The sequence below is a fragment of the Dermacentor albipictus genome, chromosome 1 (assembly GCF_038994185.2).
Source record: "Dermacentor albipictus isolate Rhodes 1998 colony chromosome 1, USDA_Dalb.pri_finalv2, whole genome shotgun sequence".
Classification (NCBI taxonomy): domain Eukaryota; kingdom Metazoa; phylum Arthropoda; class Arachnida; order Ixodida; family Ixodidae; genus Dermacentor; species Dermacentor albipictus.
In genome coordinates this window covers 48,609,744-48,626,932 of record NC_091821.1, presented here as the reverse complement: position 1 = coordinate 48,626,932, position 17,189 = coordinate 48,609,744, and the positions used below count along the sequence as shown (strand labels likewise).

General features: G+C 48.1%; 1 protein-coding gene across 3 annotated transcripts in view; it reads left to right on the top strand.

Annotated features, from left to right (window-relative positions):
- The window catches only part of MED27 (mediator complex subunit 27), an 83,215-nt gene that overhangs the window by 19,564 nt on the left and 46,462 nt on the right, over positions 1-17,189 (top strand). For all 3 annotated transcript variants that reach the window (XM_065436685.2, XM_065436679.2, XM_065436690.2), the window contains exon 3: positions 1,699-1,826. In XM_065436685.2, the coding sequence (XP_065292757.1) occupies positions 1,699-1,826 (128 nt within the window). The remainder of the gene's footprint in view (positions 1-1,698; positions 1,827-17,189) is intronic.

Below are 17,189 nucleotides of genomic sequence, written 5' to 3'. Positions count from 1 at the left end.
ACGTCCACACTGAAGTTTGTTGCAGATGCGTCATTCCATTGACTTAGCAAGGTGCTTGCCTAGGAGACTGCGCACCCCATGCAAAAGAGTAGACTCAGCTAATAGTTTCCTAATCATTGAGAGCATTTTTTGGCATGAACCTGACCTTGATAAGCAGGTTGTGCAAAGAATTTGTTGTCATGACAAAATGCCTTTACGTCACTTTTTCCCTGTGTTATATTATCTGCGTTTTTTTCTGATTTTGATTTATTGATTAATATTTTGTACATTAATTCAGTCATTTGTTTCCGTGTTACCCCTGCATGCGCTTGTTATTTAATTACAATTTTAAAATTGGTATACCTTTTTTTGTATATGTCTTTTATACATGTACTCTTAAGAGGTCCCCCTGACAGATCTTTTCCATGGGACCTCCCTCTGTAATAACTTCTGTAGGTGTATTCATTGTGTAGCATATGTGCAATAAACCTAAAATTTCAGAAATGTTGACACAGCATGGATGTATGATTGCAGCTGGGAGCCCTTAAAATGAAGTTTTTCGAATAAATCCAACTTTTCAATTCTTTTTACTGGCTAATGCTTTTCAAAATTTTACTGGAATAATCCAAAACGCAGAACCTTAGTAATAAATTACAATAGAAAAATGTTGAGCAAAACGTGAACAAGGTGAATGCAGGAGCCAACGTTTCGACAAGTGGACTTGTCTTCTTCAAGGCGACAAGTGAAGAAGACAAGTCCACTTGTCGAAACGTTGGCTCCTGCATTCACCTTGTTCATGTTTTGCTCATCATCTTGAATTGCCATCTCCCGCATTCTCCGTCTTTTCAATAGAAAAAATGTGTGCTTTTGTAAATACTGTGTGCTTTGAACTATAGTTGCCTTTAAGTCTGCTGAAAACTGCCGCTATCCTTCATGGTGGCAGTGGCATAGCAAAACTTATGATTTCATTCTATTGACTGAACCAGCAGAAAACGACATGACAACAGAAATCTGTGGGCAGCTGCTTATGTGTAGTGACAACCAGCCCCTACACTAACATGTCCCTTGAGGGCAAATAAAAGGTGCACCTCCTGCTACCCGAGGACTTTGTGCACCCGTGCTTGTACATTAATTCATTTCCACCTACATTTCAGTAGCGTTACTCATGAAGTCGTCGTTCCACTTATGTTTAGTGGAACGAAGGACACTTTAGATCTACTGGCATAATTTAGGCACATCAGTGGGTTTTTATTTTCTTTTTTTTCTTTCTCTCTCTTCTTTTTTCTTTTACATTGTACACACTTTCAATGCAAATCATTCTGTGGTTACATTGTCTTCAAGTGTTTTACAGGGAGTGGAGGTGCTCTGCTGCCTGCATTGGAGCATTGAACTGGATTGTAATAAAAACTTAGAGCTCTGAAAACAGAATGTAGAAAAAGAAACACACACCACACGCGTCCTTTGTGTTTATAGCGCTCTCAGTTTTTGTTGTGATGCATTACCAACTAGCCCACCTATCCATCCTATTGAACTGGATGTTGAATTGCAATAAAGTGAACTCCACAGGAATTGATTGTACATGAGCCGAGAGCACTGCAATGCTAAGTGTGAAGCCATAAATTAGAGAACAATTGTTTAAATGTTTTCAGCATTTTTTTGTTAAGTTTGGCTTGATTTGTGCTAACAGTCTGTTGCATCGGCTTGTTTTTACTTCTGTAGGTCCATGAACACACAAGTCATGCATCAGCCATTTTAACTCAGAATGGATTGAAGAGATCTAACAGCTCGTTGTTTCCACCAAAACGATTACGAAGACCGCATAGCAACGGCCACAACTTCTCTCCTCAGTGAGTACCAAAGGGGTTTAATTCTTAATTTTTAATTCTGCAAACTGGCACCTCGCATCATGGCTGCTGACATCATTGCAGAGCAGAGACATGTTGTTAAAGAGACACCAAAGCCAGTAGCGAGAAGATATAGAAATAAGAAGTCCCAAAACCAGGGGATGGTGTTGACCCAGCATGGGAAGAGAAGCCAGTCTGCTAGGGTTCTGGCTGTGTGTGGTGCCACTTCTTGGATATGCTAAGCCACTTGCATATGCTAGTTTTATAACTGTTATGTCCAGCTATAAGTGATAGATTATGAAACTTTCTCGGTATTTGTTGTGCGTCACGAAGCACTATATACCCACCATGGTGGCATAATGCCTTTGGCGTTGCCCTGTTGAGCCCGAGAATGCAGGATCAAATCCGCCGCATTTTGATGAGGGCAAAATGAATAAATGCCCTTGTACCATGCATCAGGTACTCGATATAGAACTCCAGGTGGTAAAAGTTAATCTGGAGTCCCCCACTACTGCATGCCTCGTAGTCATATTGTCATTTTGCCGTGTAAAACCCCAAAATTTTTTTATGAAGCACTAAATGTGATGCACCACTAGCAGCTGTAGCCGAGTTGACTCTTAACTGCGTAATTTTTCAGATTTTGTTGTTTCACATGTACCTAAATTTCACTGCTTTGCCATAATCTTGAAAGCTGGAAGCGTGCTAACAAATAAAAACCGTTACTCATCAATTGAGTGTGATTTGAAAAAAATATATAGTTTTTTCTTATTTTTTGTGTCTTTTCTTTTTCTTGCAAATTATAGTTCGTCATTCTTGAAATTTTAAATAAGCCATTTCCATATTTGTTGGGCCAGTTTTCCTACAAGACATTTATTTGCCAACAGAGTGGTGGCGTGGCCAGTCTTGATCTATCACATCTGTTAGTGAAAAAAGCTTTCAGATGAATAGACACAGAAAGAAACCTAATAAGTTTTCACGTGAGTAAAGATAATGACTGAATGAATGTAGACTTGTCTGTTAAAATAAAGACTCAAAAAGGTTTGCTTAATTAATAACAAATGCAAGCTGAAAATACTTAATCCTGTGTATGATGTGTCGGGAAAGGCTTAGCAATTAGGTGGAATTTACATTCAAGCAGTATCAGTGTGCATATGGAGGTGCTGTGAAAGGTGCTGTGCAATACGTGAAGATTTAATTGCCATTGAATATTTACTGGTCATTATAATGCTGTTTGTTCTGCCTAATCCTCTTGTGCTGCCTTATCCTTTGGTGTCTGCAATTCCACTGTGTTTGTAGTGCTTTGGAAAAGGCTGATTTTGTGACAAGTTTCACTACACTGCCACTGCCATGCAGCATACTGGTAGTGTAGTGCTTAGCAGGCTGAAGAGCAACTATGGCTAAAACCTTCTTAACCCTTGCAAACAAAAGGCAAGGGAATTGAGAATAAAAAGATTTTACAGTAGCAGGGATGTTTAGGAGATGCAACCCTAACTTCCCCTAAATTTCACTGGAAAAATTCATCATGGCATTCTCTTTAGTTGGCATTCCCCTCAATGTTGCCTCAAACTCAAATATTGGATGTGCGAGGTATTTGATAACATAATGATCACTTCAAGATTGCCAACAGTATCTTCAAGAATCGAAATATTAATTCTAGATTTTTGTATTGCTTTTTTACCACTGTTTTCTAAGGCTGTTGAATAAATCTTCTTTGGCCTCAATTATTGACTGATTTCAACTTCGTTAACGGTAGTATCTTCAGCTCACATAGTGTGTGTTAATGTTGGGAAATGCTTTTACAATAGCAGGTCTTAGTGAGTTTTTAACATTGTGTGGCTGCTAGTTAGTCTCCCTCTCTGTAACACTGCCCACATGCAGCAGTGTAGCAGGTTTGTGTTTGGAACATTGGCATAGCCAGGGGGAGGAGGGGAGGGGGGTTCAACCTCTTATACCCTCGCTCCCTGGCTACGTCAATGTTCCAAACAAAATCTTTTTATTCTCAATTCCTTTGCCTTTTGTTTGCAAGGGTTAAGAAGGTTTTAGCCATAGTTTCTCTTCAGCCTGCTAAGCACTACACTACCAGTATGCTGTATGGCAGTGGCAGTGTAGTGAAACTTGTCACAAAATCAGCCTTTTCCACAGCTTTACAAATACAGTGAAATTGCAGACACCAAAGGATAAGGCAGCACAAGAGGATTAGGCAGAACAAACAGCATTATAATGACCAGTAAGTATTCAATGGCAATTACTTCATGTACTGCACAGTACCTTTCACAGCACCTCCATATGCACACTGATACTGCTTGAATGTAAATGCCACCTAATTGCTAAGCCTTTTCCCATACCTCATAAACAGGATTAAGTATTTTCAGCTTGCATTTGTAATTAATTAAGCAAACTTTTTTTAGTCTGAACATTGGCATAGCCAGAGGAGGTTCAACCCCCCCTCCCCCCCAAACCCTTCCCCCCCTGGCTATGCCAATGTTCCAAACACAAATCTGCTACGCTGCTGTTTGTGGGCAGTGTTACAAAGAGGGAGACTAACTAGCAGCTTGAACCCCCCCTCCCCTCCCCCGAAATTTTCTGACGAAACCCCCCTCCGTTCCCCTGTTTCCCACGGAACAGAAAATTTCAGGAGGTGGGCTCGAAAAGGGCGACATAGAGGAAAGGGATAGCTTGAATGTGAAAGCAAGATGAGGGCTAGTGGTGGTCCAAATGGGGGGGTGTGTCATGGGGGCGATCCCCTCTCCCATGCATAGAACATTGAGACTCCACTCATGGCATGCCTCTACGTCATTCTGGATCTTGTTGCTGATCACAACTGCTGAGGGAGGGATCAGTGCTAAAGATTCCACACACAGATAAAGATGGGACAAGCGTGTGCATAAAACTTGCGGGCATCGTTGCCACCAGGTCTTTGTGTCATCGAAGAGCTTATAATTTCTGGTACTTGACTGAATCGTTGGTCACACTGCATAGAAAAAAAGAATTCTGAAAATATTGCGACTTGCTTGTGTAGGAAACACATGATAAGCTCCCCCATTCCTTTCCTTTCTTCTTTTTCTTTCCCTTGTCTCTAACTTTCATTATGTTAATAAATTTGAGAAGAGCTTGCTGTTAGGCTAGTTTGTACACGCTGATAAGGATGAAAACGGGGCAACAAATGGTACAAGAAAGGAATACTTACAAAACACTGATTTGCACTTGGCAAAATATATTAAGGACGGGGGTATGGGGCCAAGGAAGCTAAGAAACGACCACAACAAACAGGTAGGAGGGCTCCATTGTTCGAGGGTTGACTTGCCCCTGGCGTCTCCTCCTCGCCTGGAAGCGCTAAGCTGGAGGAGGCAGGTTATTGTCGACGGCCTTCCAGAGCCGAAAAACAGCTTTGCTCGGGACCAAGACAAACTACCTGGAACCATGCCAGCCTCGCGTTGCACTTTCAAGAAGAGTCGAGGAGCGGGGGGGGGGGGGGGACAATAGCTCGACATGCGGCGCGTGAGGTGGGGGTCACCAACCAGTCTGATGGGTCCGGTAACATGGTAGACATGCTCCGGCGCACCATAATTGGAATGTGGTGGCGATTGAATGTGGTCGGAGAACTTGAGTGATGCCAGGAAAAGGGTCTGTATCCAACGACAACTCCTCGCCCTGGAAGTTCGGAATGGCCGGTGAACTCAATTCACTGGCCGTGAGGAACGCTGATGGAACATGTTGTGTACTGGTGACGAGCCTCGTGGGATGAATTTCGGGATCCCGGGCCCCGGAGAACGTACATAAAACAAACGAAACAACATAGCGCTGCACCACGTGCAAGCACAGGCTCTTCACCCCTGACTCGCCAGGCTATTACTACGACAAAAATGAATCCTGATCTTTTCTTTCCCCAATTTCGATAAAGCAGTTCCCACCACCTTTCTAAACTGCTTTCCATATCCTTGAATGCCGACAAGGCCAGAGTGATATTGTTGTTGCAAAAGAAACGGGAGAAAGTTAAACAATTACTGAAAACAACTTGTATCACTATACATAAGCAAAGTTATGAAGCTACAAGTATGACTTCCATAAATAACACTTCCTACCACGTTAGTCAAAGGGGGGAAGGTAATAAGTTGGTTAACCGAAACAACTGGCTCAAACCATCCGCGTTCCCATTGAACTTGCCCTTTTCGTAACGGACGGTGAAGTTATATTCCTGGAGAGACTCCAATCTGTGCAAGCGTCCATTCTTAAAGGACATGTGTCTGATCCAGGTTAGAGGACAGTGGTCAGTCTCGAAAGGGAATTTCGCTCTGTACAGATAACAAGATAATTTCTGGACTGCCCAAACTAAGCAGGGGCATTCTTTTTCGGAAGCGCTGTACGCCTCCTCTCTGCATGTTAATTTTTGGCTAGCATACAGTACCGAATGCTCCTCCGCCTCTTTGCCCACCTGGCTGAGGACGACTCCCAAACCTCTGTCACTGGCGTCGCACTTCACGGTAAATTCCTTAGAATAATCGGGGGTCCGAAGCATTGGTCCTGAGCTCAGAACCTTTTTCAGGTGCTGAAATGCGGTTTCTTTAGCCTCATTCCATATAACCTTTTCGGGCTCTCCCTTTCGGAGGGTGTCTGTCAGGGGGCTTGCTACCTGTGAGAAATTTGGAATTTACCTCTAGTAATATCCGACAAGCCCCAGAAAGGCTCTGACATCCGTCTTAGTTTGCGGTTCAGGAAAGTTATTGATAGGCCCTATGTTTAGTTTGGAGGGCCGCCGCGTTCCTTGTCCTACGACATGCCCTAGGTAGGTAACTTGCGAACACCCGAAGTTGCACTTTTCGGCCTTTACCGTGAGACCCATGTCTCGTAGACGTGCCAGCACATTCCTTAAGTGCTCTATGTGATCGTTCCAGCTGTTAGAAAAGATGGCCACATCATCTAAGTGGGGGATCGCGTAATCTTTTAGGTGTTTCAAAACAATATTCATCAGCTTGGAAAAGCTAAACGGTGCGTTCTTAAGCCCGAAACTTAACATCAGTGGTCGAAATGTGCCAAGTGGGGAAGTGAATGCTGTATAGTGACTTGAGCTTTCTGACATGGGCACCTGCCAGTATCTCCTAACTAAGTCAATTGTTTAAATGTACTGGGCTCTGCCCACCCATTCAACTCATTCTTCTATGTTAGGTATAGGGTAAAGTTGGTCCCTTGTAATCGCATTCAATTTCCTATGGTCCACACATAGATGTGGCTCTTTCCTGTTCGCCTCTACGAGAATCATTGGGGAAGTGTAATCACTGTCTGCTGGCTCAATGATTCCCAACTCAAGCATTCGTTTGATCTCTATTTCCATTATTTCTCGCTGACGAGGTGAGACCCAGTACGGTTTGTATTGGACGGGCTCGTCTGATGTCAGCTCAGTCTCATGAATAATGAGCGTCGTTCTCCCCGGCCGGCTACTGAAGCATTGGCAAAATTCTTCAAAGAGTTTCCGGAGGTTGCTTACTTGATCGGCCTCGAGAGCCAGTCGGTTTACAGACAGATTCAGGTTGTCCTATGGAGCGTTCCGCATCTGTCACTGTCGCTAAAATTGGAAATCCGACCCCTACTTCTTCAGACGCGTTTATTACCATGTGCACAACCTCTTCCCTTCCACAATAAGGTTTCATTAAATTGCAATGGTAAATGTTTCCTTTATTCCTTTTTCCGGGAACTTATAGGGTGTAGTTAGTCTCCGATATCTTCTGGGTAACCTTTAGGTGTCCGTCCCACTGTACCTCAAGTTTGTTTTTTCGTGAAGGCCTTAGGATTATGACCCTGTCGCCTACCTTAAATTTTCGCCTATGTGCATTTCTGTCATAGTACGCCTTCGCAGTTTCCTGGGCCTCTTTTAGGTTTTCTTCAACCAGTTCTCGCGAGACACTTAAGCGATCCAGCAATTTTAAAACGTAACTCACCTCCGTCTGGCTTTCACCTGTTCCTTCCCACATTTCTCTCAACATTTTGAGGTGGGAACGGATCGTCCGACCGTACACCAGCTCAGAAGGAGTGAACCCCGTTGCCTTATGTGAGACCGTTCTCAACGCGAACAGGGTTGTGGGTAAACAGTCCTCCCAGTCTGCTTTGTCTTCATGGCACAATACACATAACACTCTTATAACCACCGAGCGCACCTTCTCAATGCTATTTAATTGTGAGTGGTACACGGAGCTGTGTATCAGCTGCACATCACACCTTTCTAGGAACGTCGTGCTTAAAGCACTTGTAAATACCGTCCCCTGGTCATCCAGAATGTAAATACCGTCCCCTGGTCATCCAGAATCTCTGCAGGAAAAGCGATTCGCGCAAACGCGGACAACAGAGCGTCGACTATCTCGGTGGAGCTCAGTTCCTTCAAAGGAATCGCTTCAGGAAACTTTGTCACGGAACAGAGCATGGTTAAAAGGTACTTGCACCCTGATCGGCTTGGCGGCAAAAGCCTGACTGTGTCAATCACCAGCCGATAGAATGGCTCCGTGATTAAAGGAACCAACTTTAAAGGTGCCTTGCATTTATCTCCCGGCTTCTCAACTCGCTGACACGTGTCACAGGACCTTACATAATTTTCCACATCCTTAAAGCATCCTGGCCAGTAATATTCTAACAAGAGCCTCTCCTTAGTTTCTTTGATTCCTAGATGGCCCGACCAGCCATTTCCATGACACAAAGTCGGGAGATCCGCCCGATACTACTCCGGAACGATTAACTGATCGAGCATACGGCCCCTACGATCTCAGTAGTGTCTATACAGCAGTACTCCCTTTCCGTGGATGGTAACGTTGCTCCTAGCTATGCCCTCTTTCGCATTGTAGTGGAAACTTGTCAGAGTCTGGTCCCTGTGTTGCTCTGCGCTGAGCGACTCCCTGTCCACCTGGAGAAGCCTGTCAAAGCCCCCAGAGGCAGGTGAAAGTACAGAGCTGCTCTTCCTTTCTGTTACTTCCACTGATGACCTTTCTTCGCTATGTGAGTTTTCTACGGGGATCATTTTAATTGGCACCTCTGCTGTCACACTGTCACACTTTTTCCTCCTTTGTCCAAGGCTTTACTAGGGAATGCGCTTCCTCGCATTCTGCCACTGCTGTGCTGGGGTCCTCGGTCAGCTGAGCGGTGATTTGGCATGCTTGCGAGCGGGTTAATTTCTGCACCCTTCCTTCTCCAAACTCCTGACCGCGCTCTCGTAACAAACGCTCCGAATGGTTTGAAAAGAGATACGGGTAGTCCATTGGTAGCACCTTCGAAATGCCTGCCTCTGTCTAGTTCTCCGAAAGGACCAGAAATTGTCACTTGTGCTATTGGCAGACACACGCTGTGTTGCTCTAGCACTGACTTGATCCAAGTTACCTTCCCTGTATAGTCCTCGGCATTTACAAAGGAAGGGTGAACTAGGTCCACGGTTGCTCCACTGTCCCTTAATACCTTACAGGTTTTTCCGCTAATTCGTAGCTCCTGGAGGTATGGACGGAGAAGCTCCAAGCTTTCGTTGCTTCCGCCCACGTAGGAAAGCACTACCGGCATGTTTTTGCAATCCGAGGCATAGTGACCTAGGCCCTGGCACTAATAACATCAGACCAGTCGCCTCTTCTCGAACTCTCGCGTATCAACCGTCCTTGCCTCCTCTGCTGGAGGGCTGCTAGTTCCTTTATTGTTGTTCCCTTCTCGAGTTTTTTTCATTGACTCAGCCCGCTCGGTAGCTTTTACCTGCGTCTGTTTTTTGTGGTGGATATACCTTCTCTTGGATTATCCCTTCCATTTGAACGCTCGTCGTCGGTAGTGAGTTTTCGTCGCATCACGTACTCATCAGCTAGCCGAGCCGCCTTATCTACCATGTCCACAACATCTCTATCCTGCACCCAAAACCTCACTGACTATGGAATGCTGCGGTAGAATCGTTCAAGACAAATAGACTCTATAATTTTGTCTCTACTTTCATAGACTTTGGCACCCTTAAGCCACTCGGCAAGGTTTGTTTTCAAACCATACGCAAACTCTGAGTAGCCCTCGTCGCTCTTTTTACTCGCTTTTCTAAATGCTTCCCAGGAAATTCGGTACCTCCTCAACAGCGCTACCTTTACTTTCCCGTAGTCTTCCGCGTCTTTTGCCATTAATCTTGCAACTACGTTCGCTACCTCACAAGGCAACAAAGTTGCCAACTGCTGTGACCAGATGGCCTGAGCGAAATTACACCTTTCACAAATTCTCTCGAAATGAACCAAGAATAAGGCAATATCCTCTCCAACCTTGTACGGTTTCATCCACTGGTCCATCCGACATGGCTCGACCTTGCTTGATCTGCCACGGTTGTCCCCTTCACTGCCTGCCGTAGAAACGATTTCTGAAGTTCAACCTGTAGCTCTGCCATCTCTTTCTCGTGCTTTTCCCGTTTTCGCTCACGCTCACTCTTACATTGTTGACGCTCACGCTCCCGTGTTTCTTGTATCACCTCCCAAGCAATCTTAATGCTTTCATCATCCTTGCCACGATCTTGAATTGCCATTTGGATAGCTGGCTTTTTCATCTTTTCGTACGCCTCAACTCCGAACTCGTTGCATAATAACAACAAGTCTGACCTCGTCAACCTTCTAAGATCCATGGCACCTGCCCTGACTAGTGGTTAGAACTGTTTTCCTTAAATAATTTGTGCAAGCACAAAATATGAAAGAAATTCCAGATTCCTAGAACCATCAAAATAAACACACAAAACTTGAAGTCTGGCAAATGAAAAGGAAAGAACCACGCGCTCACTCACGGATGCAGCACCATGCCGTCCGGTTCATTGGTCTACTGTTCCTGGTTCCTCAGGACTCCCTAAGTCGAAGGCTCTTTCTTCTTTGCTGTTCCCAGTTTCTTAGGACTTCTTTGGACGAAGGTTCATCCGTACTGCTGCTACCAGTTATTAGATCTTGCCGTTGAGTGCAAGAGTTTGCCTACGTTGAGGAGGATTTTGAGAACTGAAGGTTTATTTACATTATTTACAGTAATAAAACGAAGTAATGAACAGTCATAAAGTCATCGACGGCCGGCAGCAAATCGGACGCTGCAGCCCGTGGCAAGAACGAAAAAAAAAGCTCTTCTCCCTGTCTCTCGCTTTTAACCCCTGCGGTCTCCTGGGGTCACGTCATTTTCAGCCATTCATCGAGCCAGCTCAGGTGTCATAATTTTCCTCCAATGGTAGGCGCCTGTGCAAGTGCCGTCACATTCGGCCAGTGGGGACGCTCCAAGGGCTCCATTATCCGAGGGTTGACTTGCCTCTGGCGTCTCCTCCACGCCTAGAAGCGCTCAGCTGGAGGAGACGGGTTGTTCTCGAGTGACCTTCCAGAGCCGCAAAACAGCTTTGCTTGAGACCAAGACAAACTGCCTGGAACCATGTCAGCCCCCCGTTGCACTTTCGGGAAGAGTCAAGGAGGGGGGGAGACAATAGCTCGACGTGCGGCGTGAGGTGGGAGTCGCCAACCTGTCTGACGGGTCCGATAACATGGTAGACGCGCCCCGGTGCACCAAAATTGGAATGCAACGGCGATTGGATGTGGTCGGGGAACTTGAGTGATGCCAGGAAAAGGGTCCGTATCCAACAGCCCTTATTTTACTGCGAAATGCGGACGCCGTAATTTTCACAAAGGCTTCTAAACTGGAAATAGCCCTGCTTTAGACTGCCTGTCTCATCAATTCCAGAGTGTAATCAAGTAACAATATGCATCATGTGATGGCTACAATACCATGATTGCAAGTTGCTTTCAGACATCACGTTAACAAGTCGGACAGCAGGTCACCGAGAGTGAGTGAAACTTGCATCTATCATATTCTTGAAGTTCTAGTGCAAAGGTTCGTTCCTATATCTTTAAGTGTAGAATTATATTTATTTTATTTATTTATTTATTTATTTATTCCTCAAATGCCCCTTGAGAGGGGTTTTGCATGAGCGGTGGGCAGCTTCAAAGAAAAATGTGTTCGATGGCAGTCCTGAATGCAGTCGCACTGGAGTGGTCTGCCGCTTCTTCAGGCAGATCATTCCAGTCTCTCGCTGTACGTGGAAAAAACGAATGAAGATGGGATGATGTGCGCACATGCAGGGGGTACACTGACTTTGAATGATTGGTCCGGGATGAATGGCGGTGAGCTGGCGATATGACGCTGTTACCAATTGGGGTGTGGGATGTCATGTCTGCCGAAGGACGAATCCAAACATAAAAACGTAACGATTCTTTATTCAACTAACGATGGCAGCGGACGGGCATACCAACGCTACGTTCGTCCCAGTAGCGGAAGGTAGAAAGCGGTCTTTCTCAGCCAGGCAGCCTGTTTTTATAGCCACCGTCGGTGACGCACACCTCGGGTGACGTGGTGGTGGCGCTATGTTTTATCAACCATGCAGTCCAGCGTGCAGCTGTGTTATGCTGGGCCAGATGATAAGACGGAGGGTGCACAGAAATATGCGCGGAGTGTGTCGCCACATCACCCCCCCGCGGAGTGGAGAGCCGTCAGGGCTTGTAAAAATCTGGGCAGCATACCTGACGTCCGCTGCGTGTAGTGACAGAAGCAGGCTGCAATGTCTGCGGTCGTGGATGGACGTCTGTGGATGCACTGGTATTCCCTGGTTCGCCGGAATCGGTGTAGGCCGGCTTCAGCCGGTCGATAGAGATGCGGACGGCGTTCCCTTTAATGCGCAGGGTGAAGGTTTTGTAGTCGCGACGGAGAACTAGGTAGGGTCCGCTGTAAGGTGGCTGTAAAGGCCGGCAGACGGTGTCTTCGCGGAGAAAAGTGTGCGAGCACGTTGCCAGATCCTTGAAGACGAAGGGGGCGGTCTTACAGTGGTGAGCTGCTGGTGACGGGCGGAGGGCAGCGATGGTGCGTCGGAGCCGGGCGATGAAATTGGTGGGATCTGACGTCGCGGTGGTGGATGGCGGTGCAGCAAGAAATTCACCTTGGAGACGGAGCGGTTCCCCGTAGAAGAGTTCTGTGGGTGTAGCCTGAAAGTCGGGCTTGAAGGTGGCGCGAAGACCTAAGGTGACAGCTGGGATGGCTTCAGGCCAGGTTGAGTCCGGGTGGCACATGATGGCTGCTTTGAACTGTTGGTGGAAACGCTCGATCATCCCGTTGGCGCATGGGTGGTAGCTGGTGGTCTGCGAGCGTTCGAACCCGATGGTCAGCCCGAGCAGCCGGAAAAGGAGCGATTCGAACTGTCGTCCTTGGTCGGTGGTGACGCGGTGAGGGGGCCCGAAGCGGGCAATCCAGCCGGCGAAGAAGACCGAGGCGACGTCTTCTGCAGTGATTTCCTCGAGGGGCCATGCCTCAGGCCATCGGGTGTACCGATCGATGGCGGTGAGGCAGTAACGATAGCGTCCAGCTGGAGGCAAGGGCCCTATGATATCAAGGTGGACGTGTTGAAACCGACCAGAGGCCTGGGGGAATGCGCCGAGTGGTGAAATGACATGCCTGGGGACTTTAGCGCGCTGGCATTGAATGCAGGAGCGTGCCCAGGTGCGGCAATCTCGCTGCATGGGGGGCCAGACATAGCGGTCGGCCACGAGGCATGCAGAGGCCCGTATGCCGGGGTGGCTGAGGTTATGTAGCTGGTTAAAGAGGCCACGGTGATGGGAAAGGAGCACGTAAGGCCTGCTTCGTGCTGTTGATATGTCGCAGTAGATAGTCGTTGTCGATTCAGGTATGGGGACTTGCTGCAGCTGTAGCGAGGACCCGCCCTTAAGAAGCTCCTGCAGTTCGGCGTCCGTAGTCTGAGCCTTGGCGAGGACATCAGCTGTTATTTGCGAAGGGCTAATAGCTGCCTCACGTGAAAGCGCTTCGGCGACCACGTCCTTCCCGCTGACATGTTGGATGTCGGTGGTAAACTGGGCAATGAACGAGAGCTGGTTCTGCTGGACCGGTGGGAGTTTGTCGCGGCATTGAGAAAAGGCGTAGGTCAGAGGTTTATGGTTGGTGTAGATAGTGCAGTGCTGTGCTTCGAGAATGTGGCGAAAGTGCTGAACTGCTTCGTATATCGCCAGAAGTTCTCTGTAGTAAGCTGGCGAACTCGACGGGGCGGGGGTCGTGGTTTCGTTGGTGGGACTGGCCGCAGAAGGGGTTGTTTTGCGTGCTGAAAGTTTCTTGCAGAAGAACGCCAAGGGATGCCAAGTGTCGTCTACATGCTGCATCAGGGCGGCGCCTACGGCGATGCTAGAGGCATCCGTGAAGAGCCCCAAGGGAGCGTCTGGCACAGGATGGGAGAGAAGGGTGGCAGTGCAAAGAGCAGCTTTACATTTTTCGTAAAGTTGCGTTAAAGCCGGTGTCCACGTGACGGGTTGGTTTCCTCGGTGACCAGCCAAGGCATCATGGAGGGGAGCCTGGTACTCGGCTGCGTGGGGCAAGAAATGCCTGTAAAAGTTCAGCATGCCGAGGAAACGGCGAAGGTCTTTAGCGGTGGTTGGTTGAGTGTAATTTTGCATGTCAGAGATGCGTTCAGGTAGGGGTCTAGTTCCCTCTAATGAAACTTCATGGCCGAGGAATTTGATGACTGAAGCGCCGAGCGTGCTCTTTGGGACATTGACGAGTAGGCCGTGGTCACCGAGGCGTTGGAAAAGCAGACGAAGGTGCCTGTGGTGTTCGTTGGTGTTGCGGGAAAAGACCAATATGTAGGCAAGATAAACAAAGCAGAAGTCAAGGCCGCGGACGACTTCGTCGATGAAGCGTTGAAAGGTTTGTCCGGCGTTCCTCAGGCCAAAGCTCATGAAGGGAAACTCGAACAAGCCGAAAGGAGTAATGATTGCAGTTTTCGGGACGTCGTCTGGATTGACGAGTATCTGTGTGTAGGCCTTGATCAACTCTAGCATGGAGAGAACGCAGCCAGAAATGCAATGGGCGAAGTCCTGTATATGGTGAATGGGGTACCTGTCCGGAATGGTGCGGGCGTTGAGGGCACGGTAGTCCCCACAGGGCCGCCAGCCTTCAGTCTTCTTCGGGACGAGGTGAAGTGGCGAGGCCCATGGGCCGTCGGAGGGGCGGGCGATTCCCTCCCGGAGCATGGCTTCGAACTCTGCTTTGGCTATGCGCATGCGGTCTGGGGCAAGGCGACGGGCGCGACAGAAAACCGGTGGGCCTGGGGTGTTCCGGATGTAGTGTACAGTGGTGTGTTGCACATCACGTGGCAACCCGCTGGGGCGCGTCAAACCGGGAAATTCGGCGAGGATGGCATGGTATGGTGAATTATGTTCGACACTGAGTACCTTGATGCTTGGCTGGTGGGTAGTCGTTCGCTGTCCTGGCGCGGAATGTCCCGTTGTCACGCCGATGAGGCGGTCGTGGCGGCAGTCTGGAAGGAGGTTGTAATGCGCCAAAAAGTCTGAGTCGATGATTGGCTCGGTGACGTCGGCGATGACAAAATTCCAATGAAGGTCACGGCGTAGGTTTTTAAGCTGGACGTGCAGGCGGAGCGAGCCGTAAGTTTTGATTGTGGACCGGTTTGCCGCGCTGAGCTCGAAAGACGTAGAAGGACGGGGACCTTGCAGATGGGCTCGCGGGTAGCAGCAAATGTCGGAACCACTGCTTTGTAATTTGGTCAGTGACGAAGATGTGACGGCCTCCAGGTTGGCAGCTCGCAGCCGTGGCTACGAGCTGCCGTTGGCGTTTCCCTGATTTCTAGCGGAGCAGGGTGGTCGACATTGTCGTGCTCTGTCCCCGAAGCGTCGATGGTAATAGCATCAGTCGTTGTCACCAGGCTGCTGTGATGGGATAGTGTTCTGGCCACGGCTTTGAGAGTGGTGCGTCGGCAAGTGTTGATCCAGTCGTTGAATGGAGCTGAGCTGTCAGTTGATATCGTCTATACGGAGCGCAAGCTCCATGGTGTTCGGCGGTGCGGCGACAGCCTGAATGGTGGGTGACAACCGCGGCACGGAGACCTCGATGACACGATCAGCGATCCCGGCAAGTTGGTCGAGAAGTAGCGTAAGGTGAGCCTGCAGAATTCCCTGGACATGCGGTGGAAGTTGTTGAAGCCAGAGAGTTCGCAGTAACGAATCCTGGACTTCCATGTTGCCCGCGAGAGCACGCATGTGGCGGAGGAGCTGCGAAGGCTTGCGCTCAGCAAGTTCTGCGGACTGAAGTTGTCGCACCTTCTGGGCTTCCGAGAGTGACAGGCGGCAAATGAGTTCAGTCTTGAGGTGTTCGTATAGGTTGGTGGGTTGGCAAGGACATCCCGGACCTCGTTGGCGTAGCAGGCATCGAGGTGGGCGACGACATAGTCGTAGCGGGTCAGGTCTTGCGTGATGTGCGCGAGGGAGAACTGGGCCTCAACTTGGGTGAACCATACCTCGGGTGAGTCGGCCAAAAACGGCGGAAGCTTTACAGTGACACGCCAGACGCCGTGCGGGGCAGCGTGCAGGATGCCATCTGCCGGGGTTGTGACGTCCTTGGCGGAGCCAGCAGGATGCTGCTGCACGGAACCATTGAGCTGGTCGTGCCCTTCCTGACGCTGTTGATCTTGCTTCTGGATCACCTCTTGCTGCGTGTGAAGCTGTCTTTTGAGAAGTTCCAGCTGTCGTTGAAGGGCGTCTTGTTCGTCCATGGCGATGCGTTGTTGTTCGTTGTCCAGGTCACCAGATGTGGGATGTCATGTCTGCCGAAGGACGAATCCAAACATAAAAACGTAGCGATTTTTTATTCGACTAACGATGGCAGCGGACGGGCATACCAATGCTATGTTCGTCCCAGTAGCGGAAGGTAGAAAGCGGTCTTTCTCAGCCAGGCAGCCTGTTTTTATAGCCACCGTCGGTGACGCATACCTCGGGTGACGTGGCGGTGGCGCTATGTTTTATCGAACATGCAGTCCTGCATGCAGCTGTGTTATGCTGGGCCAGATGATAAGAAGACGGAGGGTGCACAGAAATATGCGCGGTGTGTGTCGCCACAGGGGCATAATAAAACTTGTGATATAGAATGAGCCTGGACACTTGACGTCTCGTTTCTATTCTAGGAAGATTCGCATTCGATTTTAGCACTTGACACTAGTATATGAAGAATAGTCATGAAAGATAAATCGGGCTGCGCGGTTTTGGACAGATTCAAGCATGTTAGAAAGAGTATGATGAGGGTCCCAAACTGAGCATGCGTATTCAAGTTTGGGTCTTACCACAGATTTGTAGGCAAGAGTTTTTACCGAAGGAGGGGCAAATTTCAGATGCCGCCAGAGAAAGCCTAAGGTGCGGTTAGCCTAGTTAGTTATATTAGCGATGTGAGAGGACCATGAAAGATTGTGCGTTTTAATAAGCCATAAGTATTTATAACAGGTCACAGATTATATTATTGAATTACCAAAGCGATATGAGGGTGCTACATAAGAATGCCGACAATTGAAAGATATTAATG